At 38.4% G+C, this 12,755-nt stretch overlaps 1 protein-coding gene across 1 annotated transcript; it reads right to left on the bottom strand.

Moving 5' to 3' along the window:
- Nucleotides 1-3,439: 3,439 nt before the first annotated feature.
- LOC123540457 (uncharacterized) lies at nucleotides 3,440-11,933 on the bottom strand. Its single transcript, XM_045325514.2, has 2 exons — nucleotides 11,844-11,933; nucleotides 3,440-11,094 (listed from the first exon to the last, which is right to left on the bottom strand). The coding sequence occupies exon 2, from the start codon at nucleotides 10,459-10,461 to the stop codon at nucleotides 8,950-8,952; it is 1,512 nt and encodes a 503-aa protein (XP_045181449.2). The 5' UTR covers nucleotides 10,462-11,094; nucleotides 11,844-11,933; the 3' UTR covers nucleotides 3,440-8,949.
- Nucleotides 11,934-12,755: the final 822 nt, after the last annotated feature.

Consider the following 12,755-nt stretch of genomic DNA (forward strand, 5'->3'; position numbering starts at 1 on the left):
GTACTTAAAATTTTGATGCACTTTCACTCTTTCTCTGTTATTACCAAATGGATTTGATTCAAACTTAGAATATTTGTACTACATCATCATCCACACCATATGATACAAGGGCCATAACTCTTCCACCAATATTTTATGAATTATGCCCCCTTTTTACTTAGAATTTCAGGTTAATTGTGGTGCACTTTCACTAAATCTTGTCATTACTTAATGAATTTGATTAAAACTTAAATTAGTTTTTCCAGATCCTTATCCTCATCATATGGCACAAGGTCAGTCACTCTGGCACAAATGTTTTATGAGTTATATCCCCTTTTTACTTAGAATTAGTTTAATTTTGATGCTTCTTATATCTCTGCTGTAACACTAAATGGATTTAATCAAACTTAAAATGGTAGTTCCACATCATCACTCACGTCATACAACACAAGTTTGATAATGCCGGCACCAGTACGTTATGAGTTATGCCCTCCTTTTACTAATAGGATTTCCAGTTCAAGTTGCGATGCACTTCTGCTGTATCATCAGTATTACTAAATAGATTTGATTAAAACTTAAAATAGTTGTTCTGAATTATTAGCCGCATGATATGACACATGGTGCATTACTTTTGCAGAAGTTTTCCATGAATTATGTTCCTTTTATACTGATTTAATTTTTTGAGACTTAAGCTATTGTCCAATATCTTCGTCCACATTTGAGTCATTAAACACTCCAGTGACAGCTCCAGCTTCCTCAGATGTACCCAATATCACTATCCAGCATCGAAATAGTCGAGCGCGCTGTCTCCTGTGACAGCTCTTGTTTAAAAGCTAGGTATGTATGTAGGTGATGAGAAGAAGTCAAGTCACAATTATGTTCATTTTCAACCTGTCCATTGTAATTAACATTCTAACCATTCAAACATAGGTGGTGCGGATATGTGCTAAGTGCAAGTCTTTTAACTAGGTCAGTAGATCAAAGGTTAAGGTCACAAATCAGGGTTGGCTTGTATTTCCCAGGGGTGGGAATTCCCACCAGTATTTACCGGGAATTCTGGCCCTGGGAAATACTTTTAAAATTGCAAAAGTTGGGAAATACTGCAAAATTGACTCCTAATTCAAAATTTTTTTAAATGTTTAATGTGACAAAAAACCTCAAACTTATGAGTGTTAATTAATATTTAAATGAACACCTAGATACAAGATACCATATACAAATTTTTATTTAGTCAGGTGTCAGCATTAAATATGAGAAGCATAGTGTACAAGTACTTAGCACATACATATAATATTGTTTACTTTTGAGAAATTGACTTTCAATTTTACATAGTTCAACCATCATGTTATCTAGAAACATTCCTGCAAGACCTTTAGGTTGCATGTTCGCTTGTGAACTAAAACTGTCTTTGAATTTCACTATATGTATAAAGCATAACTGAATAAATGTGAGGACTAATTTCAAGTTTCATCTTTCAAGTAAAATGACCAGAATAACCATATTATTGTAATATTCATTTTGAGTCGGCATGACTACAACAAATATACATTAGATCTTACAAGTGTTTACAGCTGACTATGATAAACTGTAGTAAACATTATTAACATAAAAAGTATAAGCTGTAAAAGAGAATAAGTGTAAGAATGATCTGAGTTATAATAACCTGTAAGGTCCTCTCCCAGTTTTGTATAAACGGGGGTGCTTGGCCCCTTTTAGGGGCTACTACAGCTAAAAATAGAAATACTTTTAAGTGATTTTTCCTAATGAACTGCAGGATGGATTTACATTAAACTTGGGCTGAAGTATCATCAATTATAAGGTCCTATCCAAATTTTGTTGAAATGAGGACGCTTAGACACTTTTATGGAATGCTAGAGTTTAATAAAGAAATACCTTTAAAAAACTTCTTTTCATGAACTACTTGATAAATCTTCATTAAAACTTCATCTGTAGCTTAACTGTATGTCATTTTCAGGTCCCGTCTAAGTTTTGTTCAAATGGGGGGGGGGGGGGGGTGCTCTGCCCATTTTAGTGGCCTCTAAAGCTGGAAATAGAAAAACCTTGAAGTCTCCTTCTTATAAACCACTTGATGAATCTTCATTAAACTTGGTCTGAGCCTGCCCGCTTAGCTCAGTAGGTAAGAGCGTTGGACTACGGATCTCGGGGTCGCGAGTTTGATCCTCGGGCGGGGCGTATGTTCTCCGTGACTATTTGATAAACGACATTGTGTCTGAAATCATTAGTCCTCCACCTCTGATTCATGTGGGGAAGTTGGCAGTTACTTGCGGAGAACAGGTTTGTACTGTTACAGAATCCAGGAATACTGGTTAGGTTAACTGCCCACCGTAACATGACTGAAATACTGTTGAAAAACGGCGTTAAACCCAAAACAAACAAACAAATAAACTTGGTCTGAAGCAACATTGTAAGGTCCTCTGTTGTAAACCAGTTTGAGGGGCTAAAGGATTGCGCTTTTCCATCTGTCTGTCATTCCGTCCAACCATCTGTCAGTCCGCAATTTCCTGTCCGGTCCATAACACTGTCATTCCTCAAGGGATTTTAATATTACTTTGCCGCAGATGGTTTCGGTGATGAGACAATGTGTCATACCCAAAATCTGTATCCCTAGCTTAAAGGTCAAGGTCACAGTTTGAGGTCAAAGGTCAGTGGTATTTTTCCTGTTTCGGTCTGTAACTCCACAATCCAAGAAGGGATTTTAATATTACTTGGCACAAATGAACTCCATAATAAGATAATGTGTCGTGCACACCTTTCAGACAACCCCTTGCTTAAAGGTCAAGATCAAACTTGGCAGTCAAATGTTAACATGGCATGAACAGGGTCTGTTTCGTGTCTGGTCCAGATCTCTGTCATCCATCAAGGGATAACAACTTTACTTGGCATTAATGTTCCCCACAATCAGATGACGTGCGTGCGCAACAACCATTTGTGGGAAATGCCGTTTTCAAGGGCAAGAGATAACTCTTTTTCAATACTGGTGACCTATGACTTTTATTGCATATCTATAATGTTTCTTAGATGATTGTTCTTCAATATACAAAGTTTGAAGTAATTCTATTATTGGGAAAAATTTCGCCCATCTCGTATACAGAGATTCTAGCATTACGCCTTTAAGCGGTGAGTGGTCAAGGGCCATCATGGACTTATTGTCCATTACTTTAGTGGAACCAAGATAGTTCTCGAAGAAATTATGATCAGATATACATGTTTTGATGTACAGAAGACTGTACAAGTCATAGTGTTATAACTGAAGTCAATTAGAAAACAATTGGTGGATTTAACCTATAGCAATCTTGCACATCATAAAACATGCTTGTAGTGGTCTACATTCTGTGAGTCTCATGAAGATTGCTGAAGAAGTCTGGTCACTAATGTGTTTACAGTATGAAATGTGAACTCTGGACTAACTCTGATGTTAAGGAGCCTTGACCCTTATCACATTGCAATACACATGTGAATGTTTCATGAATATTGCTCAAAAAATGAATTCTTAAATCTGTTTACAATTGAATTGTTGACTGAAGAATGAGGTAAGTGCAGATTGGCTACACTAGCTCACTTGTAAGCACTTTATGTACAGATGAGCTGTCAAAAAAGAGAAACAGAAGAACAACACAACACAAAATTAATCAAAATGTAATTAAGCCAGTTCTGTAAATGTTATCATATTGTAGAATGAATTAATGTATTGACAAGACAAATAACTATAACAAATCAAGAAAGCCCATGTGACAGAATTGCCTTTTCATAGAACAATGCTCTGGTCACTGGTCATCAAGCTGAATGAGAAAGATTCTCAGAATGTAATTGATCCCTTCTGATGTAGATCTATTCAGCATTTAGGGTACTCGAATTACAGTGCAGCATATGTGTTAAGCTCAGGTTAGGTGCCTCTGTGGCTGAGTGGTTAAAGTAGCTGACTTCGAATCACTTGCCACTGATCAATGTTGGTTCGAAACCTTGCTCGGGGTGTAGAACTCTACATGAAGCCATCCAGCTGGCTTGCAGAAGGTCAGTGGTTCTACCAAAGTGCCCGCCCAATGCCGAAACAATGCGTGGTGGGGCACTTTGGGTCTTCCTCTATCATCAAAAGCTGGGAAAGTCACCAAATAACCTTGAATTTGGCTGTGTGAATTTAAAACCAACAAAATGAATAAGCTGTTGTGAGCCTTGTTTAGCGCAGACATCTACTTCACACCAAAGTTAAAATTTTGCACATGTGAGATAAATGCTCTGACATAGCATTGTCAGAAACTATTCTCCTTTCTACGGTCTATCTCATTCATACATATGATCATACTACCTGTAAACGGAGACCAAATGGCAATAAACACCACTAGTTATGCCCCACTTTGAAGAAGGAGGGGTATATTGTTTTGCAGATGTCGGTCAGTCGGAATGTAGACCAATCCGTTTCCAGATGATAACTTCAGAACGCTTGGGCCTAGGACCATGAAAGTGGATAGCGGGGTTGGTCATCACCAGCAGATGACCCCTATTGATTTTGAGGTCTGTATGTCAAAGGTCAATTTCACAGTGACCCTGAATGGTAAAACGGTTTCCGGATGATAACTCAAGAACACTTGGGCCTAGGATCACGAAAGTTGATAGGGAGGTTGGCCATGACCAGCAGATGACCCCTGTTGATTTTGAGGTCAGTATGTCAAAGATCAAGATCACAGTGACCAGGAACAGTAAAATGGTTTCCAGGCAATAACTCAAGAACGCTTGGGCCTAGTGTCAGGAAATTTGATAGTTATGTTGGCCATGACCAGCAGATGACCCCTATTGATTTTGAGGTCATTAGGTCAAAGGTAAGAGGTCAAGGTCATATTGGCCAGGAACAGTTAAATGGTTTCTGATCTTCTTGTCCAAAACCATAGAGCCTAGGGCTTTGATATTTGGTATGTAGCAAAATCTAGTGGTCCTCTACTAAGACTGTTCAGATTATTTCCCTGGGGTCAAATATGGCCCCATCCCGGGGGTCACATGGTTTATATAGACTTGCATAGGAAAAATCTTTCAAAAACCTCTTGTCCAAAACCACAGGGCCTAGGGCTTTGATATTTTGTATATGACATCATCTAGTGGTCCTCTACCAAGATTGTTCAAATTATTCCCCTAGGGTCAAATATGGCTCCGCCATGGGGGTCACATGGTTTACATAGACTTATATAGGGAAAAACTTTGAAAATCTGATTGTCCAAACCACAAAGACTATGGCTTTGATATTTTTTAATGTAGCATCATTTAGTGGTTCTCTACCAAGTTTGTTCAAATTATCCCTCTAGGGTCAAATATGGCCCCGCCCCAGGGGTCATATGGTTCATATAGACTTGTATAGGGAAAAACTTAGAATCTTCATGTCCATAATTTACATCATTCAAATTTGGACCACATGATTGTATAGTTTTGAGTGGCAAGATGAGCCTTGACATGAATTGACCTTGATCTTGGCCTAGTGACCTAATTTCACATTTCTGTAGCTACAGCCTTCAAATTTGGACCACATGCATAGGTTTGTGTACCAAAAAAAACTTTGACCTTGTTATTGACCTTGTGACCTACTTTCACATTTCTCAAGCTACAGCCTTCAAATTTGAACCACAAGCATAGTTTTGTGTACTGAAATGAACTTTGATCTTGAGATTGACCTAGTGACCTACTTTAACATTTCTGAAGGTACAGGCTTCAAATTTGGACCACTTGCATAGTTTTTTGTTCCGAAATAAAATTTGACCTTGATTTTGACCTAGTAACCTACTTTCACATTTCTCAAGCTACAGCCTTCAAATTTGAACCACGCATAGTTTTGTGTACCGAAATGAACTTTGATCTTGAGAGTGACCTACTTTAACATTTCTGAAGCTACAGGCTTTAAATTTGGACCGCATGCATATTTTTGTGTTCTGAATTGAAATTTGACATTGATTTTTATCTATTACATACTTTCACATTTCTCAAGCTACAGCCTCCACATTTGAAGCACATGCATAGTTCTGTCTACCGAAATGAACTTTGACCTTGAAATTGATCTAGTGACCTGCTTTCACATTTCTCAAGCCACAGCTTTCAAATTTGGACCACATACACATTGTTTTGTACCGAAATGAAATTTGACCTTGATTTTGCCTTGAGCTAGTCTTGAAATTTGGAACATTCAAAAATGGCCCAGTGGATGGCACCAAGATCACTCTGTAATCTCTTGTTAGGTTAATAGGTTAAAGGTCAAGGTCAGATTAAACCAGAATGGTAGAACTTTGCTTTACAGTGATCATATAATTTCTGTTCCTTGTGCAATTACTGAATGCACCAAGGGGGGCATTTCGTGTTCGACGAGCTCTTGTTTCATTTTTAGCTCACCTGAGCAGGAAGTGCTTAAGGTGAGCTTTTGTGATCACCCTGTGTCTGTCGTCCGTTGTCGACAATTTCACTGTTAACACTCTAGAGGTCACAATTTTTGCCCAATCTTAATGAAACTTGGTCAGAATGTTACCCTCAATTAAATCGTGGATGAGTTCGATATTCGATCATCTGGCTTCAAAAACTAGGTCACCAGGTAAAATCAAAGGAAAAGCTTGTTAACATTCTAGAGATCACAATTTTGGCCAAATCTTAATGAAACTTGGTCAGAATGTATGTTACCCTCAATAAAACCTTGGACGAGCTTGATATTGGATCATCTGGGGTCAAAAACTAGGTCACCAGGTCAAATCAAAGGAAAAGCTTGATAACACTCTAGAGGTCACAATTTTGGCCCAATCTTAATTAAACTTGGTCAGAATGTTACCCTCAATAAAATCTTGGATGAGTTTAATTTTGGTTCATCTGGATTGACAACTAGGTCAACAGGTCAAATCAGAGGAAAAGCTTGTTAACACTCTAGAGGCAACATTTATGACTGTTACTTCATGAAACTTGGTCAGAATGTTAATCTTGATGATCTTTAGGGTAAGTTCGAATCTGGGTCATCTGGGGTCAAAAACTAGGTCACCAGGTCAAATAAGAGGAAAAGCTTATTAACACTCTGGAGGCCACATTTATGGCAATATCTCTATGAAACTTGGTCAGAATGTTAATCTTGATGATCTTTATGTTCAGATCAAATCTGTTTCAAGTTGGGTCTAAAACTAGGTCGCCAGGTCAAAAAATAAAAGGAGGAAAAACTTGTTAACACTCTAAAGGCTACGTTTATGAATGTATCTCCATGAATCTTGGTCAGAAAGGTAACATTGATGATCTTTAGGTCAAGTTAGAATCTGGGTCATGTGGGGCCAAAAACTAGGTCATCAGATCAAATCAAAGGAAAAGATAATTAACACTCTAGAGGCCACATTTATGACCGTATCTCATTGAAACTTGGTCGGAATGTTAATCTTTAGAATCTTTAGGTCAAGTTCCAATCTTGGTCAGGTGGGGTCAGAAACTAGGTCACCAGGTCAAATCAAACGAAAAGCTTGTTAACACTCTAGAGGTCACAATTTTGGCCCAATCTTAATGAAACTTGGTCAGAATGCTACCATCAATAAAATCTTGGAAAAGTACGATATTGGATCATCTGAAGTCAAAAACTAGGTCACCAGGTCAAATCAAAGGAAAAGCTTGTTAACACTCTAGAGGCCACAGTCATGGCTATATCTCTGTGAAACTTAATCAGAATGTTGTCTTGATGACCTCAAGGTTAAGTTCGAATCTGGATCATGTGGGATCAAAAACTTGGTCACCAGGTCAAAAAATCGAAGGAAAAACTTGTTAACTCTCTAGAGGTCACATTTATGACTGTATCTTCATGAATCTTGCTCAGAATGTTAACCTTGATGATCTTTAGGTCAAGTTCGAATCTGGGTCATGTGGGGTCAAAACTAGGTCAAATCAAAGGAAAAGCTAGTTAACTCTCTAGAGGCCACATTTATGACCGTATCTTATTGAAACTTGGTCAGAATGTTAATCTTAAGGTCAAGTTCCAATCTGGGTCAAATGGGATCAAAAACTAGGTCACCAGATCAAATCAAAGGTAAAGCTTGTTAACAATCTAGAGGCCAGAGAGGTCAGAATGTTAATCTTTATGATCTGATCTTTAGGTCCATAGGTCAGGTGAGCGATACAGGGCATTCAGGGCCCTCTTGTTTTTAAAATTGCAGTATATCTTTACCTTTGAATAAAAGGGTTTGATTAAACAGGCACCACAGAACATTTACTAGACAAAATGCCAAAAGGTATTTGATCGAAATGTATGTTTTGTCCAAATGTCGCAGTCTGACGGCAATTATTGACTGGTAATCCAATCTCATTAACACCAGATCAACTTGGGTTTGTACGTGGCAGGAGCAAATGGAAGTATTAAAAACTAACCTGAGCCGTGCCATGAGAAAACCAACATAGTGGCTTTGCGACCAGCATGGATCCAGACCAGCCTGCGCATCCTCGCAGTCTGGTCAGGATCCATGCTGTTCGCTATCAATTCCTAATGCAATTAGAGAAACCGTTAGAGAACAGCATGGATCCTGACCAGACTGCTGGTCGAAAAGCCACTATGTTGGTTTTCCCATGGCACGGCTGAACCTATAAAAATGATTGAGCGGCGTAGCTTCAGTACTGAATAAAAGCTAGAAACTTTTTTTTAACAGTATTTCTGTCATGTAGCGGCAGACAGTTAACCTAACCAGTATTCCTGGATTCTGTACCAGTACAAACTTGTTCTCAGCAAGTAACTGCCAACTTATACACATGAATCAGAGGTGGAGGACATAATTATGCTTTCAGACACAATAACTTTCATCAAATCGTCATGGAGAACATATGCCTCGCTCATATATTTATATTACGAGTTGTATTAGTCCGATCTGTCTGTAGATGTTGCTATCATTTAAAGAGCTCGAGCAAATAAAGCCTTTTCTGACTCTTCAATTTTAAGGCACTGACCATACACCTGATTGACATCTATCAAGTTTACACTGCCTTTCTGTTTACTAAAACATTGAGTAATCTACATATATGTATCTTTGCGACATTATTTTTTTCACATATATTGAGGGATCTTACATAGCATTTAAATGCACCTGCAAACCGGTTCTCCTGTTCCAAACACTGTCCTAGTAAATTAAGGGCCGTTTCAGTGTGCATAATGTTAAGTCCTCTTAGGGTGCAAACGATGAGGTTTGCTAGTGCCATATACTTGCCTGCTGTTCTCCGAAGCTGGCCATACGTTTTGTACTGTAGAAAGTAGAGGTAAGGGAGAGAATCTACTACTGACCAGTCCATCCAAGAGTCTCTGTGTTTATCCCTCTTGAGCATTTCCTCTTTTGTTGATCTAAACATTTCATATTGCATTTCTTTTGGGACACAGTTTTTTTCACAGGGTATAAATCTAACACAAAATGCTGTTATCTGTTTGACTAGTTCTTCGTTTCCAGTGTTTGATCTATTGAAAAATTCCATTCTGTACACTACCACTCTCCCATCTCTGCAAGTACAAACTGTTTCAACAGAATCCTGATCATAGATATCTTCAGTATTTCTTAAAATAAGCTCCGCCCTTTCAAAATCACCGGCACAATATAAAGCTGATGCAAATTTCAATCTGCCAGATGATACGTCTGAATTCAATCCTGCTGAAAACCAGTCCTCGGCTTCTTGCGATATGGTTTTGTTAGTACCTATGTCACGTGACGCAATAGCAGATGCCAATGAAGAACACAGTAAAGGTATAACAACCTTGTAAGTCGCTTTCTCCAAACTACTGAGACTATTTCCTGCATACCTTTTAGCAAGCGTGCAGACTAACAATCTAGAGTGTACTATCTGCTTTTCGTTATACATTACTTTTGATAAATAAAAGTCGTGACGTATAGCTAGTTGTCTAGCTACATGCTTCAGTAGCTTTGCTGATATCTGGGCGTGAACAGCAGCTGGGGACTTGTAATGTTGATACACTGGACGCGCTAGAATCGTGTTCATCTTCTCCTCCAGTCTCATGCCTAGATCATCAATAGAAATCTCAAGTAGTGCCGCACCCTCACTCTGTATGATTTTCTGCAGAATTTCCAGAAGTCTACATCTGATTTGCGGAGATAGTTTTCCTGCCAATAGATTGTTTTCAGGCGTAATGAAATGCGGACAGTTTTCTTGTGTAATACAGGTATGCAATTCTAAAAGGCAATGGTTTAAACATGCTAGTAGATTGTGCTCCACCCATACATTCGATTGAGTATTTTCGACACAGTAAAGCAACACTGTTTTACACATGAAACTTGACAGGACACCATCGCACTGAGGATTAATAAACGTTTTAAGAATCATCTTCATCAGCACGTAACATCTTATTTGTGTGATATTTAAATCGAACATCAGACATCTATCAGCTAGGGAAGTAGATATTCTCCATTCAGTTTCCTGATTCTGGCCACTTTTACTGCCTACTGGTACAAGAAAGCATCCTGTAGTCTCACAATATCTCTTCATTTCTTCTGTAGGCCATCCTCCTTTACTTTGCCTTACTAACCAAGGTCGGGCTTTCGCAGGCCAAGATTCAAAATACAATGCAAGAACGTTATCTTCAGCATTATAACCTGGCACTTCTTTGAATGTATTGGCAGGACCATTTCTAAACTGATTTGATAGAATATTATCATCAAAACATGAGTTTTTCAATAGCGGTCTCCCCTTTCTGTCTATATCAACATCTAAGACAGTGCAGATCTGAGGTTATAATCCGGAAGAGGGACCTCCGGTCGCAAAACTTGCAAAAGACAGTAACCAGGAGATGTTGACTCGTCCTGAATCATCTGAACATTTATGACTCCGAATTTCCACTCACTCAAATCCTGAATAACATTAATGAAATGTAAACTCACGAGTGTATCAATGTCGGAGTCTAGCTCCATTGTTGTCGAACCTTCTGTCTGGCTACCAAAGTTATAAAAAGTAACAGAGGCTTTCTCCCCCAGTAATCTGTGAGTGGTGTTGTCGATAGTTTCCATCAACATAAAGATCCTCCTCCTCTTTATCACCATTTTCTCAGTCAAACCAATATCACCGGGCACATCTGATAGCTTCAGTGATGCGGTGCGAGTATCACTGGTGAATTGAGACATACTGAAATTTAAAAAAGAACAACAGCTGCATTTAGTATTAAACAGTGGGCTTAACTCTAAGAATATTATTTTTTTCATCAATGGCATGATAGCAGATGTCTTAATGATTTAACAGTACATCTATATCACCAAAAGTTAAACCACAGAAATATACATATTGCACCATGGCCTCTTTGTCCAAGTGGTTAAGCCCGCTGGCTTTGAATATCACCGATGCGGACGTCTTCTACCTACCACCAAAAGCTGGAGTCTCCATATGATCATCATCTATAATTGGGTCGGCGTGATTTTAAACCCACCAAAAACTGTCACTGTTGACCAAATACTTAAACTATCCCCAAAAGTTGTTACCCTTTACAAAAACAAATAAACAACAATAAACGACTGAAGAAAACTGCGTTATATATAAATATGTGAAATTTCAGCACTGAGGCATTAACCATTATAGCAACTACATCAATCAGTTTTTGAAAATAGTGATTTTTAAAGGCGTTGTTAAACTGTACGAAAGAGTGGCACGTTTATTTTCATTTAACTTGGAGGACCCCTCTCCTCACACCTCTCCGCCACCGCCAATGTCAGTCAATTTTTAGTTTTTTTTACTTAGCATAGATTAAATCTTAGACAATTTTTAGAATTTTTCTTAGCACAGATTAGATCTAAGACTATGTCTAGATCATTGTGTTGTTACAAAATCAACATTGGTTACAATGTAATAAAAATACAAGAATTATTATTGATCTAACTTACTTCCAGCGACTTATCCAAATTCCAAGCACAGTCTATCAATAAATATCTGTAAATATCTGCGCATACGGAGTAACTACGTCATAGCTATGTAACATGTAATGTATACACCATACAGGCCCGGTTTCAAGCCGAACTGAGGGGGCTTGTGCCCCCTCCCCCATCCCCAGTTGGCTGATAAGTGAACTATACTCATTAAAGTTGCACGCCACCCAACTATTTTGGCAAAAGAATAATATTTTTCTCAAAGTTTAAACTCAAAAAATGCACTTGAGGCCATCATTTCATTTTTAGCGGGAAAACGCCTTGACCTCTCTAACATGAGCAGAGGAGCCCGTCCCATAGGCCTATCTATCCCCGCCTGAGTCTCAGAGCTATACGCATCGCCGGTGACACCTCCCCCACCCCCTCAAACCTCACCAAGAGAAAATATTTCTGGTTCCGGGCCTGACATGTATGGATATAGCCTAAGTGCAATTTTATAATGGTATCATTGTATCCATAAGTAGGCCTATTCTCTTCAGTAGCAACCGAAAGTAGACCCTCGAGCGCCAGCGGTATGGGTTGTGATATTTTCCCCCAATAAATCTTGTTCATGGTTTAGTTGATAATATTTTCTGCGGTCGCTATGTATACATTTTTAAAGTTTTTGTCAGATTATACGGGAAATTATAGATTTACTAACGTGTCAAAACTGTTTAATGTATACAAGAGACATGTTCTGCGTCAGTTCGGATAAGGCCTAAAAAAGTCTTTGTTTCCGGCAACATGCTAAAAAAAAATTAGGGTAGGTAGGTCGGAATCGTCCAGAAGGAGACTTTGTATTGCATGGCAATACTTCATTCACCTGTTCGGTCCTTTTTTGTGCTGCTAGAGCTAAAAAATAAAAATACCATTTTATATGATTTTTTTTCA

This window comes from Mercenaria mercenaria, chromosome 16 (assembly GCF_021730395.1).
Source record: "Mercenaria mercenaria strain notata chromosome 16, MADL_Memer_1, whole genome shotgun sequence".
In the NCBI taxonomy this organism is placed as follows: domain Eukaryota; kingdom Metazoa; phylum Mollusca; class Bivalvia; order Venerida; family Veneridae; genus Mercenaria; species Mercenaria mercenaria.